Source organism: Notamacropus eugenii, chromosome 2, assembly GCF_028372415.1.
Source record: "Notamacropus eugenii isolate mMacEug1 chromosome 2, mMacEug1.pri_v2, whole genome shotgun sequence".
NCBI classification, from domain to species: Eukaryota; Metazoa; Chordata; class Mammalia; order Diprotodontia; family Macropodidae; genus Notamacropus; species Notamacropus eugenii.
In genome coordinates, this window is record NC_092873.1 from 3,901,770 (window position 1) to 3,917,829 (window position 16,060).

The following is a 16,060-nucleotide window of genomic DNA, read 5'->3' on the forward strand; positions in this document are numbered from 1 at the left end:
CAAAGCTTTTACCCAAAACCAAAATGCTACTTTCTCTTAAAACTTACCATCTCCTTTGGGAATACAGTATTATGTTCTAGAGACTAAGATTAAATTATCTCTTACCTGGCAGAATCTCCTCTGGAGGACAGAAACAATTTTAGGACAAGTGGAAACAGAAGATCACATGATTATAGAGGAATTTTGTCTTCACAGCTGGTGTATGAACCACATGCCTGAGGAAAGAGGAAGTGGAGGAGGAAACAAAAAAAAAAGATAAGAAAAGAGAAGAGCAGTTGGTAAAAATAATTACCATTAATTAATAGTCACTTTGTACAATAAGTATAATCTTTCCTTTGAGGCTCTGATGACTTATCATCCAACTGAAAATATTATAGAAACTCAGAGTAGGAAGGAAAGGCAGAAGCTATCTAGGCCCACCCATAGTGGAATAAAGTCACATCTGCAGCCTTCTCCAAGTGGGTCCTCTAGCCTTCACTTAAAGCACTCCAGTAGTAAAAAACCTACTACTTCCTGAATCTCTTTTTATTATGGCTCTAATAATAAAAAGAGTTTTGATTACATAGAGATGAGCTCAGTCTTTCTCTAATATCCTCTCATTGCTCCTTTTCTGCCCTCAAACCAAACCAGTCTAATGCTTTTGTTTCCAAAAATAGTCCTTCAAATAATTGAAGAGAGCTATCACATCTCTCCTAAGTCCTTTAAAACATATTGACAGTACTTCTCCAGCATTAAGCACTTGACTTTGGTAGGCTCTCTGCCACTTACCATCTCTGTCACATGGTCAATTCCATCCCTGAGATTCAGTTATCTCCTCAGTAAACTGAAGTTTCATCAGCTCAAACCTAATATTTCTTCTAGTTTTAATTCCTGTCATCCTGTCCATTCTCATTGCCCTTCCCTCTCTATAGAATCTGCAAATGATGGATGGGAAGTTACTCCTATTGAAGACTAGACAATCTTTCTTGAGACCCCACCCACTGGAAAGTATGGACCTGATTCTCAGAACTAGGTTGTGAACCAAAACCCATGAGAAACCAAGATTGTGACAACACATTGGTTACTTAAATATAAGGATAGATGCAAACAAAAAATGACAAAGATAGACTTAAGTGGGGCAAGAGAGAAAGCTTCAAGTATTTGAAGTTCTGTCACATGGAAGATGGATTTGATTTATTCTAGTTTACCCCGGAAGCAGAAGACAGATCTATGGGCTGGAATTGGAGAGGCAGCATTTGAGTTTGGTGAACTTGTTCAGTTGCGTCTTACTATTGTGACCCTACGAACCATAGCACACCAATACTGTCCATGGGATTTTCTTGGCAAAAATACTGGGGTGCTTTTGCCAATTTCTTGTTCAGTGGATTAAGGCAAACAAAGGTTAAGGGACTTGCCCAGGGTCACATAGCTATTAAGTGTCTGACCTAGCTTTGAATGCAGATCTTCCTGACTCCAGACCCAGAGCTCTATCTACTGAGTCATCTAGGCATCTCTGATGAATTTTGTCTAATGGTAGCCATCTCTAGGTTGGGAGAGGGGAATAAAAAAAGGGAAAAAAGAGCTTTACATCATAACTTTGTTGTATATAATTTGAAGGAAATAGCAAATTGTATATGAAAGACTTGCAGCTCGATATGCAATCATTTTTTATTTCACTGTGCTATGCAAATAATTATTTTGTTCTGTGAATTGAAAATAAAATAAATTTTAAAAATTAAATATATTTATTAAAAAATAGTATGGGTGGCTAATGATCTGGACTCAAAGAGGGATAATCATGTTAACAAATCTAGGATCCACTGATATGTGAGAACACACGTATTTCTCTCTTGATGATTTTACATTTGGTGATTTATTGTTAAAGATTTTTCAGTTGTTTCATAGACAGAGGCTCTTTTGTCTCAGCAAAACTTCTCAAATAAACACAATTAATGAATAAATAAATATTTGAAATGCAAAAAAAGAAGTTTGGAACAAAAAAAAAAACCTTCCTAGAAATGAGTCATTCCAAAATCAAATGATATGTAACAGGTTTGGTGACCATTTTTGAGAGATCTTTTTGAAAAGATTTCTACTCACTTGTGTTGGCTAAGAAGATCTTTACATCCCTTTCTACCCAGATTTCTCTGGAATTTTATGAAGTAATTATGTGCTCAAAGAAAAAGAAAAGAAGTAATAGTGTGTTTATTCCCAGTTTGAAGCAGCCTAGATAATTCGTAGAATCATGGACCTGTGGAAAGGCCTGCAACATCATTGGGTTTTACTACTTTACTTCATAGATGAGGACAATGAGGATCACATATGAGTAGTTATTATGTCAAGACCATGGAACTGGTCAGTTTTGCAGTAATGATTCAAACTTAAATCATCTTATGCCCGTCTCAATGTGCTATTTGCAGTTGATTATAATGAATGGCCACTTTGTCTCTTCGTGCAAAGAGTACTGAATAGGGAACCAGGGTTATAACCCCAATTCTATTATTAACTAGCTGTATGAATAAATTTAGACTGTTTCTCTCATTCTCTTTACTTATAAAATAAAGGACAAGGACTAGATAGTTCTTTCAGGCAACAGGGTAAAGTAGGTTTTCTTTCATAAACTACATGAGAAATTTTTTAAAAGCAGGCATTTACTTCCACTAATCAGACACAATTATGTTCTTCAGGATAGGGGAAAACAACATTCCACAGGAAATCCCTCTTTTTTGGGGCTACAATTAGGAATAGAAAGACTGGAACTTTGTTCTTATGTACTCAGAATCATATAATATCAAAGTTAGCCTACCTGCCACATCTAAATTTTTGATACCATGATCCTATGATCCTTGGGACCTTGGAGAATTCCTTCCCTCTCTCTGGAAAACAACTTACCCTGGCAAAATGAGAGGCATTAATAATTGCTGTTATTTCATTAAACCCCACCCCAGACAATTCATCCCAATTTCATTTCACCCCAGACAATTTAAATGAAAAGAGTCAAATCACATATTCTTATCATCTTCCAGTGCATCTGACTCCATCAACTACCTAAGGAAAAGCTCTGATCTGAAGGCTGACTTTTACCTTGAGATTCTCCCTGGAGGGTCCTTCTGGAAAACTCACTTCTTCTCCCCTTCCTCTTTACTTTCAGTTAACTGAAAAGTATGGAGTTCCCCAGAAACAAGAGACCTTGTAGAGTAGACATACTCTTTATCTCTGCTTTCAAGCTGAACCTCATACTGAAGGTGTGATATTCAGGGGTACCACGGAAGCTTCCTAGGCCTGGGTCATGGGTATCTGCTAAGCAACAGGAAATCTAGCAAAGATAGTCTATGACATCTCCATGAATAGTCTAGTCATGCCTATTTCAGTCAGTTTATTAGAGAACTCTATGATATCTCTCTCAGTGGAATAGATCCCTGGAGTAAAGGGTTCTCCCAGTAGCTCCCTCTAATTGGACTTGACTAGAGAATTGGTTGAATTTTTTTGATTTTTGAAAAATAATGACAAGCCAAATGGTTCCACAGATCTTTTCAGCACCACATCATCTCAGATGTGCCTGTAAAGATCAAAGTTCATGTCTGGGTCCAATGGAAGGGAACATTTTTCTTCTGCTCCCATCTAGAAATTGACTTATGTTCCAGAAAAAGTCAGTGGGAAATAATGGAGACATAAGTAAATGGCAAGATAGTATTCATGGCAGACTTTTGATATAGAAAGCAGTGCTGTGAATTGGGAGTCAGGAGACCTGGATTCCACCCTCAGCTCTTCCATGAACAATTTGTGAGACACTACGGAAATCGCTTAACTGTTTTAGTGGAATTTAGCGGCAGAGGCAACGTGGTTTAGATACTGCTTGAAAACAACAAATACAAGAAACATTATTTAAGCTCCAGATGATCAAAGATAAAACAAGATGCTGATCTTGACCACAGGAAGCACACCATCCAATTTTCTCTAGTCTTAGACTCTTAAAATCAATTACATGTGGAGAATGAATTTCATTTTAAATGGATCAATACAGTGGGAGAATTACATGTTTCTGTACATTTTAATATAACTGAGTTTCTCCATCATTTAGTATCCCCTTTCAATATCATGTTGGCTCCACTGTCTACTTCTCCAATTCTAGCATTTATGTTTGAAGCAATGAGGTGGTGCGGTGGATAGAGTGCTGGGTCTGAAGTCACAAAGACCTGAGTTCAAATCAAGTCTCAGACACTTACTGGCTGTATGGTCTTGGACAAGTCATTTAACCTCAGTTTTCTCATCTGTAAAATGAAGATAATAATGACACCTAGCTCCATTATTGTGAGGATAAAATGATATAACTGTAAAGTGTCTGGCACAGAGCAAGCATTATATAAATGTTAGCCATTACTTTTATGTAAGGTCTGGTTGTTGGCTTCCTTTCCTATAATATAAAGGGGACAAACTAGATGATCTCCAAGATATCTTTTAAAAGTCCATAATTTCACTATCTATATTCCTTTTGTCAGGCATGTAATTCCTTTCATATTGAAGGAACTTGATGCAGGTTTGAATTGAAACAAACAGAAGCTTAGTTGTAACAAATTGCTGATTGAGATGGAAGCAAACATTTTAAAATGCCTACTATGTACCAGACACTGTGCTAAGTGCTTTACAAATATTATGTCTCTTGATCCTCACAATAACACCATGATGTAGGTGCTATTCTTGTCCTTATTTTACAAATGAGGAGACTGAGGTGAAGAGAAAGTTAGTGACTTGCCAAAGGGTGTAAAATTAGTAAGTATCTGAGGCTAGATTTGAACTCAGATCTTCCTAACTCCACGTCTAGTGCTTTATCTGTTGTGTCAGTTACTTCAGAAGACTTCTGGATGTCTTTTATGTATTCTTGGGCTGTATGAAAGCATTTACTGTAGTTTGTCTTTGTATTTCTTGTTAAAATTCTTTATTTTTTGTTTTCAACATTCACTTCCATAAGATTTTGAATTTTAAATTTCTCTCCCTCCCTATCCTTGCCCCTCTTCAAGACAGCATGCATTCTAATATGGGTTACATTCATATTAAACATATTTTCACGTTAGTCATGATGTAAAGAAGAATTAGAACCAATCAGAGGAACCGTGGGCAGAAGAAACAAAACAAAACAACAAAAGAAAAAGAGAGCAACTTTTATTCTTCCCTCTCTATTCAGACTTCAAAGTTCTTTCTGTGGAAGTAGGTAGCATTTTTCATTATGAGTTATTTGGAGTTGTCTTAAATCCTTTCATTTCTGGAAAGAGTTAAGTCTCTCAAAGTCAGTCATTGTGCAATGTGACTGTTACTATGTACAATGTTATCCTCATTCTGCCCATTTCATTCAGCATCAGTTCATACAAGTCTTTCCAGGAATTTCTGAAGTCTGCCTGCTCACTATTTCTTATAGTAAAATATAATATGTATTTATAACTTGTTTAACCATTCCCTAATTGATGGACATCCTCTCAATTTCCAATTCCTTGCCACCACAAAAAGAGTTGATATAATTATTTTTGAACCTATGGCTCCTTTTTCCATTTTTATGATCTCTTTGTGATACAGACCTAGAAGTGGTATTGCTGGGTCAAAGTGTATGTACAGTTTTATAGCTCTTTAGGCATAGTTCCAAATTGCTCTCCAGAATGGTTGGAACAGTTTTCAACTTCACCAGCAATGCATTAGTGTTCCAATATCTTTGTATTTCTTGGTATTATTAGATCTGTCACTCTTTTTCTGACTTATCTGGACTTCATGTTTGTGAATAAGATGTTTTTGCGACCAATAGTGCAGCCCTCTTAATGGGAAGTCCTAGACCTCCAATTTAAGGAAGGAAAATGACAATCAGCGAGGTCCAGAAGAGAACCAAGAAGAGATGACTGAAGACCATGATCTATGAAGATCAGTTGAAGAGAATGGAGACAATAAATAAGGAGAAGAAAAATTTAGTCTTGGAGTATGCCTTCTGTTTAGATTTAGAGGAGGAAAAGCTCTAGGTGGGACATATTAATTGATCCCAATTTCATGAAGGACTTTACATAAAAGACTGATGGATTTTTTCCTATTTGAACCCACAGGACAAAAACAGAAGGTGGTGGCATGGTAGATAGAGTAGTACTTCTTCAATTGTGGGTCACAGATCCTTATGGGCTCACATAACTGAATGTGGGGGTTGTGAAAAATTTGGCCGCAGTAAAAGGTTTCTGAATGCGAAATGATCAAAAATTAATTCAAAATCAAATATAATAAATCTAAGGTGTTTCTGGCAGCACCTGCCCATTTTGAATCATGCGAGTTCACTGCAGTCTTGGTTCTGGACACACAACATGCACACTTTGCACTGAGCATGCCATCATGCTGTGCAATAACAAATGCTGTCAGAAACGCCTTGGCTTAGAATTGAGACTATTGTGTATTATAAATTGAAGTGTTTTTTTGACTGTACATGCAAAGTTTCTTGCTCCTGCAGAAATATACTACTTTAATTACAGAAAATAAAGACTTTTAATATTTTCCTGGCTTTATTCTTCAGCATGTAAGTTTCATATTAGTATATCTTTGAATTGTATTATGTTTGATTTTTAAAACTGTTATCTCCTTATTTTACAGAAACATAGGTATTTACTTGCAGCAACTAAAGACAAAAGCCCTTTAATAATATTTCTCCACCATCACCATTGTATGTGTATGTTGGTGTGAACATCAGTTTTTTTAAATTGAACATAAACAAATGTAACTCAATACCCTGAAGTTAATATTTATTTGAGAAATTATTAGCAATATTTATTTATTTATTAGGACAATTTTTTTGTTACTTATAAGTGGCTAAATTTAGACAGAAGAGGTAAAAATATTGATGACAATGCCACAGAGTCTTCACTGCTAAGTTGTAGCCCACACAAATTGATAAGAAAAAGAAAATATGTCAAATCATTTTTGAAATTTGGATTTGCTTCTCATAATGATGATGGTGTAGAGCATTAAACTAGTCAAACTGAAATGACATTTTAATACCAAGCATACACCACACTGCAATAAACCAAAGGAACATTATGAACAACTTTTAAAATCTTCAAAGAAAAACAATTTTTTTTGAGAAATTTGTTACTGTCAACAAAAATTATTTACTTGCATCTTAATGAAGTTTCTTATTTAATTACAAAAACTAAAAAGCCCTATGTGATAGGAGTAGATCTCATGTTACCTGCCACTATTAGAATTTCAAAAATAGTTCATGGGAGCAAATATGGGGATGAAATTAATAAGATTTCTTTATCAAATAATACTGCTGCCAAAAGAATTTCTTAACCTGGTCATAACCAATTCCAGCAGCTTATTACCAGGCTTAAGTACAGCTCAAAGTTTGCAATTCAGCTAAACAAAACAACTGATGTATCTAACACGGCATAGTTTTTACATGTAAGATATGTTTATGAAGGAAACGTATATGAGGAATTGTTGTTTTGTTGCCCTTTGGAAGGGCACACAAGACGGGAAGATATATATGTTAAAGTCAATGAATTTTTCACTAGTGAAGGTATAAAGTGTGAAAATTGCATTAGAATCTGTAAAGATGGTGCTAAGCAGGAGCAATGATGTGTGAGAATGTTGGATTTGTAGCAAAAGTTAAAGCTTGTAGGAATGAACACACTGTACATCTATTGCCCATGTATGGTACCAAAACAAAAGAAATACAGAAAGTGAAGACTGTTCAAAGAAATAACAGTATTGTATATATGCTGTAAAGTATATTTGTTATATATATACATGTAAATAATTAGAATGCATAATCTTGTAATTTAATGCATAATCTTATAATTTAAAATGTGATTTAATCATTCTTCCTGGAAAGAATTCTAAAGGTGGAAGAATGGTGCTTTATGATTCTTACTCTCTCCTTTTATCTTTACTGTTGTGTCAATTATATTGAGTTATTACCTAAAAAAGAAAGTCTCAGTAGCTATTTCTCATATTTATCCTGTGGAGCATCCTTAGAGGAATGACAGGGTTAGTCATAAAGACATTTGAATCCTGCTTCTGGCAATTATGAGCTATCTCACCTTTCAGTTTTTCTTATCTGGAAAATGAGGAAAAAATATATATAATAACAACATTGTCAAGACAACTTTAAAATATTTAGGAATTCTGGTCAGTACACAATTCTAGAGTTCTTATGAAAAAAACATTATTTTGATTCAGAGCACTTGGCTTCAAGTCCTAGTACTGCCACTTACTGCTCATATGATGTTAATCAAATAAAATATCTACTTAGCACCTAAAATGAGTAAGCTTGACAAATGACATTTAAGGTCCATTTTTACTCCAAGTCTATGGTCTTCTAGTGATAACTGAAAGGACAAGTACATGAATGGGAAATATGTAGGAAGGAAATACAATTCTACAGAAGGAGTATGATTAAGCAGTTTTTATTATCACGTGTTCTCTTGGGAAAGGTTCACAACAAACAAAGTAATTATGAACATTTTCGAGTGATGCATACAAACTGCAGAAAACTGCAACTCGTAAAGTGTGAGAAACTACATTTTAGAATAATTTGTCAAAGGTTCCATTATTTTAACAATCATGAAGTTTTTGACCCACACATTTACTGAACTTCAGAAGCTCTTACGCAACTCATGGATTTTTTCAGTGCATCTTTGAAATCCTTGTTCCGTAGGGTATAAATGAGGGGGTTGAGCAGAGGAATGACAAAAGTATAAACCAAAGCAAGCTTCTGATCCTCATCCTCAGAAGTGCTTGACCTTGGACGCATGTACACCAGACTAGAACATCCATATTGAAGCAGTACAACAGAGAGATGTGAAGAGCAGGTTGAAAAAGCACGCTGACGCCCCTCAGCAGACCGGATACGTAGAATAGTGTTGGCAATGAAGATGTAGGAGACGGAGATCAGTAGGAAGGGGACAGTGAGCACCAGGGTACCCACCATAAATAGAATGGCTTGGTGCATTTTGATATCCCCACAGGCCAGGCGTAGGACAGGTGGGGCATCACATAGAAAGTGGTTGATTTCCAGGATGTGCCCACAGAATGGCAGAGTACAGATAAGCACTGTGAGCTGAAGGTCAAGGAGAAGAGCTAAGCACATGGAACCAACCACCAGCTGAGTACATCGCTTTTGGGTCATGATTAGGGTGTAGCTTAAGGGATGGCAGATGGCCACATAGCGGTCATATGCCATGATAGCCAATAGAAAACAATCAGCACCACCAAGAGTAAGAAAAATGAACATCTGAGCTGAACAGCCAGCCAGTGGGATGGGTTTCTGGGTCCCAAAAATGTTGGAAAGCATCAGTGGTACCACAGTAGTGGTGTAACAGATCTCCAGGAAGGATAAGTTAGACAGGAAGAAGTACATAGGGGTGTGCAAGGAGCTGTGGGCACACACAATGCAGATGATGGTAGTGTTGCCACACAAGATCATCACATAGAGGAGAAGGAAGAAACAGAAGAGGAGGGCCTGGATCTTAGGGGACGTGGTGAACACTCGGAACACAAACTCAATGGGCCCAGACTGGTTGAGATGGAGAATGTTGGGAGAAGACATGTCACCTGCTAAAGTCAAGTGTAGTTAATGGATTATCTGGGTGGTTGTTCTTTTTCAAAGACGACCAAAATGACATCACCATGATAAAGTGAAGTTTCAACGTGTCTGATTGTGGCTGATCAGATCAATATGAGCTTGGAAGGCTCTACCACAGGTTGGGCACAGATACGCCACAAGAATTTTTTCCAAATTTGTGCATCCTATATTTACTTTGTGCTGTCTCAATTCTGCTTTGCTCACAGAACACAACACACTTTCTGATGTGGGCATGCCATGCTGAGTAGTCCTGTTGCTGTGTCTCCCATGTTGCACAGTGAAATCCAAAAAAATTATCTCAGTAATACTAGGAATGATATTTTTTTCTATCATGATAGTCTCAAAGTTTAGAGGTCCAATGTCCTTTAAAGATCACCTTGATCAAGTGATTTACATATCTAGGCCTCACTATTCTCATCTATATGAAGAGGGAAGAAGAGTAGATGGTCTCAAAGGTGATTTCTAGTACGTATTTACTGGCCTTCTGTGTATTAAGTCCTCTGATGTATTAAAAACTCTGATGTTTTTGTTCCAAAGTCCCTTCCAACTCTGACATACTATGGTCTATGTTGTAAGGTCCCTTTCAGGTCTGAGATTCTATATATTTTTACTTTGTAGTGCATTATTTTATTAGTGGTTATATGTGTAGCTAGTTTGGGAAATTCCCAAATGGATGGGCCAAAAAAGAATTATAGATTGTGAAATGACATTTCATAAGATCTTTAAGAGAGAGAGGCAGGCCCCTATCCGAATCAGCCACTTTAATTGGTCATCAAGGCAACCCCGAAGTCTGAATCTAAGACCTAACAGATAAGCCTCTCTTCCACTTACCTTTAAAAAATTTTTTGGACATTTTCGTATTAATTAAAATGTCTATGTGATGGAAGGGTTGAACTTATCACCTTTTTCCTAAATTTTTAACCAGAATACCTCTGTATTCTGAAGAATAAGACTCCACTAATGTCCTTCAAGACTTCTTCATGGTGTAAAATTGACATAGACTTCTCACAGGCTATACCATGGAACAAAGGCCTATAATAGACAATATACTATTTGAGTACCAGTCTAATCTGAGTGGGGAGAGTCTCATTATCAGTTAAATTGCATGGTGATGGACTTTTCAGTAAAAGAGCTCTTGTACAATATCTATTAAGAATGGTTGCATTCTGCACCAGGGGCAAGAAGGCACATATTGACAACATTTCTAATTATTAATGAGTAGTCATTCCAGGATCTAAGTGTTTTGCTATCATAGTCACAGCTTAAATTTCTTCCTTCTAGTCCTCTCATGATTTACTCTCACTCTATTTCTTTCTCATCCCAACATATCAAGGTGATATCTCTTACCACCAAAAACACTTTGGGTTCTTTCCTCTTAAGTACACAATTCATTTTTTCTCTGCCTTCTTCTGTTATGACTAATATTATATACAAAACACCTGTTCTTTGTTTAGTTGTGGTCATTCCTACTGTGGGAAATCATTAAGGTTGTCTCAAATCTCCACCCTAGAAGATGAATTCTAGCAAGCTGCCTTAGGCATTAGCAGTAGCTTATCCAAGATCACACAGTTATTAAAAATGACAGACAATTTTTGAACCCAGGTGCTTAGTGCTGTGCTTGGTACATAGTATATGTCCAAGCCAAATAGAAATTTTACAAATATAATGAAATCACCCAGATTTTCCTTCTTGCAGATGATATCATGCAGATTTGCTCATGACCCCAAGATTACATGACCTGCTCAGTGAGATATATGACTCATTTAATAGAGATCAGCCTAACAATCCACTTGGGAAAAAATGAGATGAATAGTAGCTATTCCCCAGCTTTTGATCATTTCACAGTAGGTAATTTCCGTAAATTTTCCCATTTTTTTTGATGTCACAACGCTATTTTCTAATAATGAAGGGTAGAGGGAGTTCTTATCTGGTAAATATTCTTCTCTAGAACAGTAACAAAATAAACAAAAATTGCAATAATAGGTCACATGACTGTATCACGTAGTTTTTCCAGCTGATGTGCAAATTTACCTATAGTGGTAGCAGTGAGAAAGAAGAATAGGGGAAAGAAGATTATTAGGACAGAGAAGATGAAGAAGAGGAAGAGTGAAAATATGAAAGAAAAGAGAAGGAGGGGGCATAAGGAGAGTAGTTAGTATACAACAATTGCTGATTGTTGAACTGATGTATCTATGATTCATATTCTATTCTTTGTCTCAAAGCACCGAAGGTCACTCTCAAATTGAAAATGTCACAGAATCTGTCTAAAGGGTACTCAGAAGGTAACCAGCCCAACTCGAATTGGAACTAGAATCCCCTCTCCTACATTCTCTACAAGTTGTAATTCAGTCTTTGCTTAATGACATCTAGGCATGGACAACCACCACCTTCCAAGGCATATCATTCAAGTTGGGCATATCCCTAAGTGTGAGGATATTTTGTTTTGCTTTTTGAGACCTGAAATCAGATTTTCAGTAATTTCCACCTATTTTTTTCTGTCTGGTACCATGCCAAGTAAGTCTAATACCTATTTCACAGTTAAGCTTTTTTAATATTTGAAGATAGTTACCATGTTTACCCTAAGACGTGTTTTAAGTATGATAAAAGCGCTTAAAGCTAGATTTATAAATTTGATTTTCATATCTTCTATGTCACTTACCAACTCTGTGAGGAAGAATACACTAGTCTCGTTTCCTGGGACTGAGTTTTCTCTTCAGTAACGTGAAGGGATTTGATTATATTAGGTGTTCTCTTCCCCCCCCCCCTTTCTGTCTCTATCTGTCTCTCTGTCTCTCTGTCTCTATCTGTCTCTCTGTCTCTCTGTCTCTCCCTCTCTCTGTCACTGTTTGCCTCTGTCTCTCTGTCTCTGTCCATCTCTGTCTCTGTCTTTGTGTCTCTGTCTCTCTTTTTCTCTCTTCAGAGAGGGTCTGTCTTCTGCTTCTTTTCGCATCTCTTAGTACTTAGTATGATGCCTGGCACACAGTAAATGCTTAATAAATGCTTATTGAATTGAATCATTCCAGTTATTGGGAGGCTTGTAATTTAGGTGTCTTCAATGACTCCTCACTTTCCACTCACCCCCATATATCCCAACATTTATCAATTCCTGTCAGTCTGTCTTTGAAACATCTCTCTTATGCAGTCCCTTTTATCGTCTGATGCTACTACCATCCTGGGGCAGGTCTTTATCACTTCATACCTGGCTTATTTCAGTATCCTGGTTTGTCTCCCTGCCTCAAATTCCACTTTAGTCCATTTTCCAATCATCTATTTCTAAAAGTGTTCTTCCTGTAGACCTGGTCTGATTATATTACTTTTCTATTCAATGAACTCTAGTGCTCCCCATTGAATCCTGGACCAAATATAAAATTCTATGTTTGACTTTTAGAACCCATTATAACCTGGTCCTTTCCTACCTCTCCAGTATTCTTACTACTTACTCCCTTTCACACCTTCCATATACTCTCTCATGTAGTGAGTCTGACTTTCTTATTGCTTCTTACACAAGACCCTCCATGTCTTGACTCCATGCATTCTCATTGACTGGTCCCCATAACTGGAATTTTCTCCGAACTCATCCCTGCCTTTCTGGTTTCCTTCAAGTCTCTGCTGACCTTTTTCATATTCACCAAGTAGCTTTTTTTTCTATCCTGCTTAATATTACTGTCTTCTCTGACATCATCTTCAGTTTATCTGGCATGTATTCTGTTTGTTCAAAGTTGTTCAAAGTAGGCTGAATACTTTTATTCCCACTCCTTATAGTATGGATAACTTTAATGTAGAAATATTTTTTCTTTTTTTGTCCCTAGTGCTTAGCACTGTGCTTACTATATTGTATGTTCTTAATAAATGCTTGTTGACTGCCTGTCTGCTTGGAATATGCAGTTATTTTTTTCACACAGCACCTCAAAATCAGGTCTCCTGACTCCCACAATACAACCAAAATGGACACAAGATAACTAAAGACAAGGTAGTAGAATGGAAGAGGCCACTTTCTAGTTTGGTACAACACCTAAAAAGTGAACTGATTTGCGCAATATCACACAAACTTAATTGGTTAGAGTCAGTCAGAATTGAAAATAATCTTAAAAAATAAAATGTAAGAATTGAAAGAGAGCTTAGAACATAGACTTTATACTGTTTAGAGGAATTAAGGACAGTAGAAATCACTGAATATCCTACCCCTCTTTTTACAAGTGAGAAGTGCAAGGTCCAGATAGTGCAAGTTACTTGTCTAGTCTCATATGGGAATCTACTTTCAGAGCCAGGATGTGAACCGTCAGCTCCCGACTCCAGACTCAGAGATATTTCCTCTGTATCAGTCACCTAAAAGATCCTTGACTCTTGCGCACATGGGGAGATCAGGTTAACACACATAAAATAACTTGAGCATAGGCTATAAGAAAAACCAGATCAGGAGCCCTGGGGCTCAGAGCTGTCAACAGTTGACTTATGACCTTGAACAAGTCACTCAGATCTCTGGCTCTAGTTTCCGTATCTTTCAAATGGAGGATGAGGTCCAGATGACCTCTAGTCTCTTCCCTTTCTAGAGCTATATAGAGCCCTATATCTTGTGGGACTTTGGGCAAGTTATTTCTCCCTTGGCCTGCCTCAGCTTATTCTTTCTGTAAAATAAGGGCAGACTGAAGATTTTCTTTATCATCCATTCTAGGTTTAAATTCTAGAATGCCAGGCCAGACCAATAAATGAAAAGAAACAGGAGAAATGGAATCCTCTTACCACTTTCCAATGTCTCAGTCTCCATCAGCCATCTGGGAAAAAACTTGAATTTACAGATTGCCTTTGCACCAACACCCTCCTAAGACTGGCCATCTGGAAAGTCACAAATTCTGTATTTCCTTTTCTCTTTTAGTTAAATGGAATAGGAATTTAAAACTTTTTAATTCACTATGGTCTCCAAGAAGGAGACACCCTGGCTGGTAGGTAATCCTCTCTCTGCTCTCTGACTAGACTTCTTCCAATTGAAAGTTTGAAAAGATTTTGGTGCCCCAAATTCTGTGAGGGCCTTGGAGAGGTGACATGTTGAGGTTTTTTAGTGAAGGGTACCACAGAAGCTTTCCAAACCAGGATACAATGTTTCAATGTCTCCTAAGCATCATTAAAACCTCCAAGATTATTCCCCGGTGTCTCTATTAACAGTCTAGTCATATCTGCTTCAGGTAGGTTGTTATTGAACTTCCTGAGATCTTTCTAAGGGGAATATGTTTTTGTTTATAGAGGTCTTCCCAGTGTTCTCTCTTCTCCCAGCTTGAGTTGACTACAGATTTGTAAGAGTAAAAAATTTGACTTGAAAACAACAAAAACAAGGGAAATGGGAAGTCAGATTTCAGCTTTGCTACATGGTGATCATTGGTAGTGTCTTATGACCAGTTGGAATTATACTTTCGTGCCCTCTAACCCTCCATCAGGAATTTTCACATACTATGTTCCAAAAAATCTCAGCAGTGGAAAACGGTGAAGATGCATGTTTATACCAATATAATATTCTCAGGAAACCTGTGATTTAATGGGAAGAGACCTGGCTTATCTGTCAGAAGATCTGGGTTCTAGTCACTGTCATTAATACACTCTGGGATCTAGAGCAAGATATTCAACTCTGTTGGTGGAATTCGGTTGAAGTTGGTACCTGATACAGTCAATGTTGATGAATCGACATTGATTAGTGATAAGGACATGACCTTGGAGAGATGGGTTGAATAGTTCTGTAGTGTTCTTAATAGACCATTATAAATCAATGCTGAAACCAGTGACTGTATACCTCAAATTGAAGTCAATCTCTTTTCATTCACATCCAATTTTTGGCCCCATTTGCACTCTTCTTGCCAAAGATACTAGAGCAGTGTACTATTTTTTTCTCCAGCTCATTTTACAGATTAGAAAACTCAGGCAAACAAGGTTAAATGATTTGCCCAGGGTCACATGATTACTAAGAGTCTGAGGCTAGAATTGAACTCAAGGAGATAATTCTCCCTGACTCCAGGACTACCAACCGGTCTATCCATTATGCCACCTAATTGCCCTCTATATTGCTTAACAAATACCAAATTATTTTTAATAATTACTTTTTATTATAGTTTTAGATTTGATCCTGCTTAGCACCTTCAGTTACAATTTCTTTTCCTTACTTATCTTGAGATTCTTGAAATTTTTTCTTTGAAATGACTTTTGTCATTCCCCACCCCCATTCCATAATGTAATCCTTTGTTTATTTAATTGGTATGGTATTAAATAGTTAACTTAATTTAGGTAATTTTGCCTTTAAAAAATGACTTGTCCTATTCAGGAATAATTACAGTTTCCCCAATCACTTAGGTGTGTCTGCAGACAATTAGTGCACAAAGTGACATTAAACTCTGATCTATGGACTCTCAGTGGTGTGACCTTGAACAAATCACTGAACTACTCTTTTTACTCATTCATAAAATGAACAGAATGATTCTTACATGCAATACC

The 16,060-nt window shown here is 36.9% G+C and overlaps 1 protein-coding gene across 1 annotated transcript; it reads right to left on the reverse strand.

The window, feature by feature from the left end:
- Positions 1–8,587: 8,587 nt before the first annotated feature.
- Positions 8,588–9,550, reverse strand: LOC140522054 (olfactory receptor 10Q1-like). Its single transcript, XM_072637100.1, has one exon. The coding sequence runs from the start codon at positions 9,548–9,550 to the stop codon at positions 8,588–8,590; it is 963 nt and encodes a 320-aa protein (XP_072493201.1).
- Positions 9,551–16,060: the final 6,510 nt, after the last annotated feature.

What these genes read in the sequence shown, in the direction of transcription:
- LOC140522054 (XM_072637100.1), bottom strand. Translation starts at nt 9,550, where the DNA reads ATGTCTTCTCCCAACATTCTCCATCTCAACCAGTCTGGGCCCATTGAG.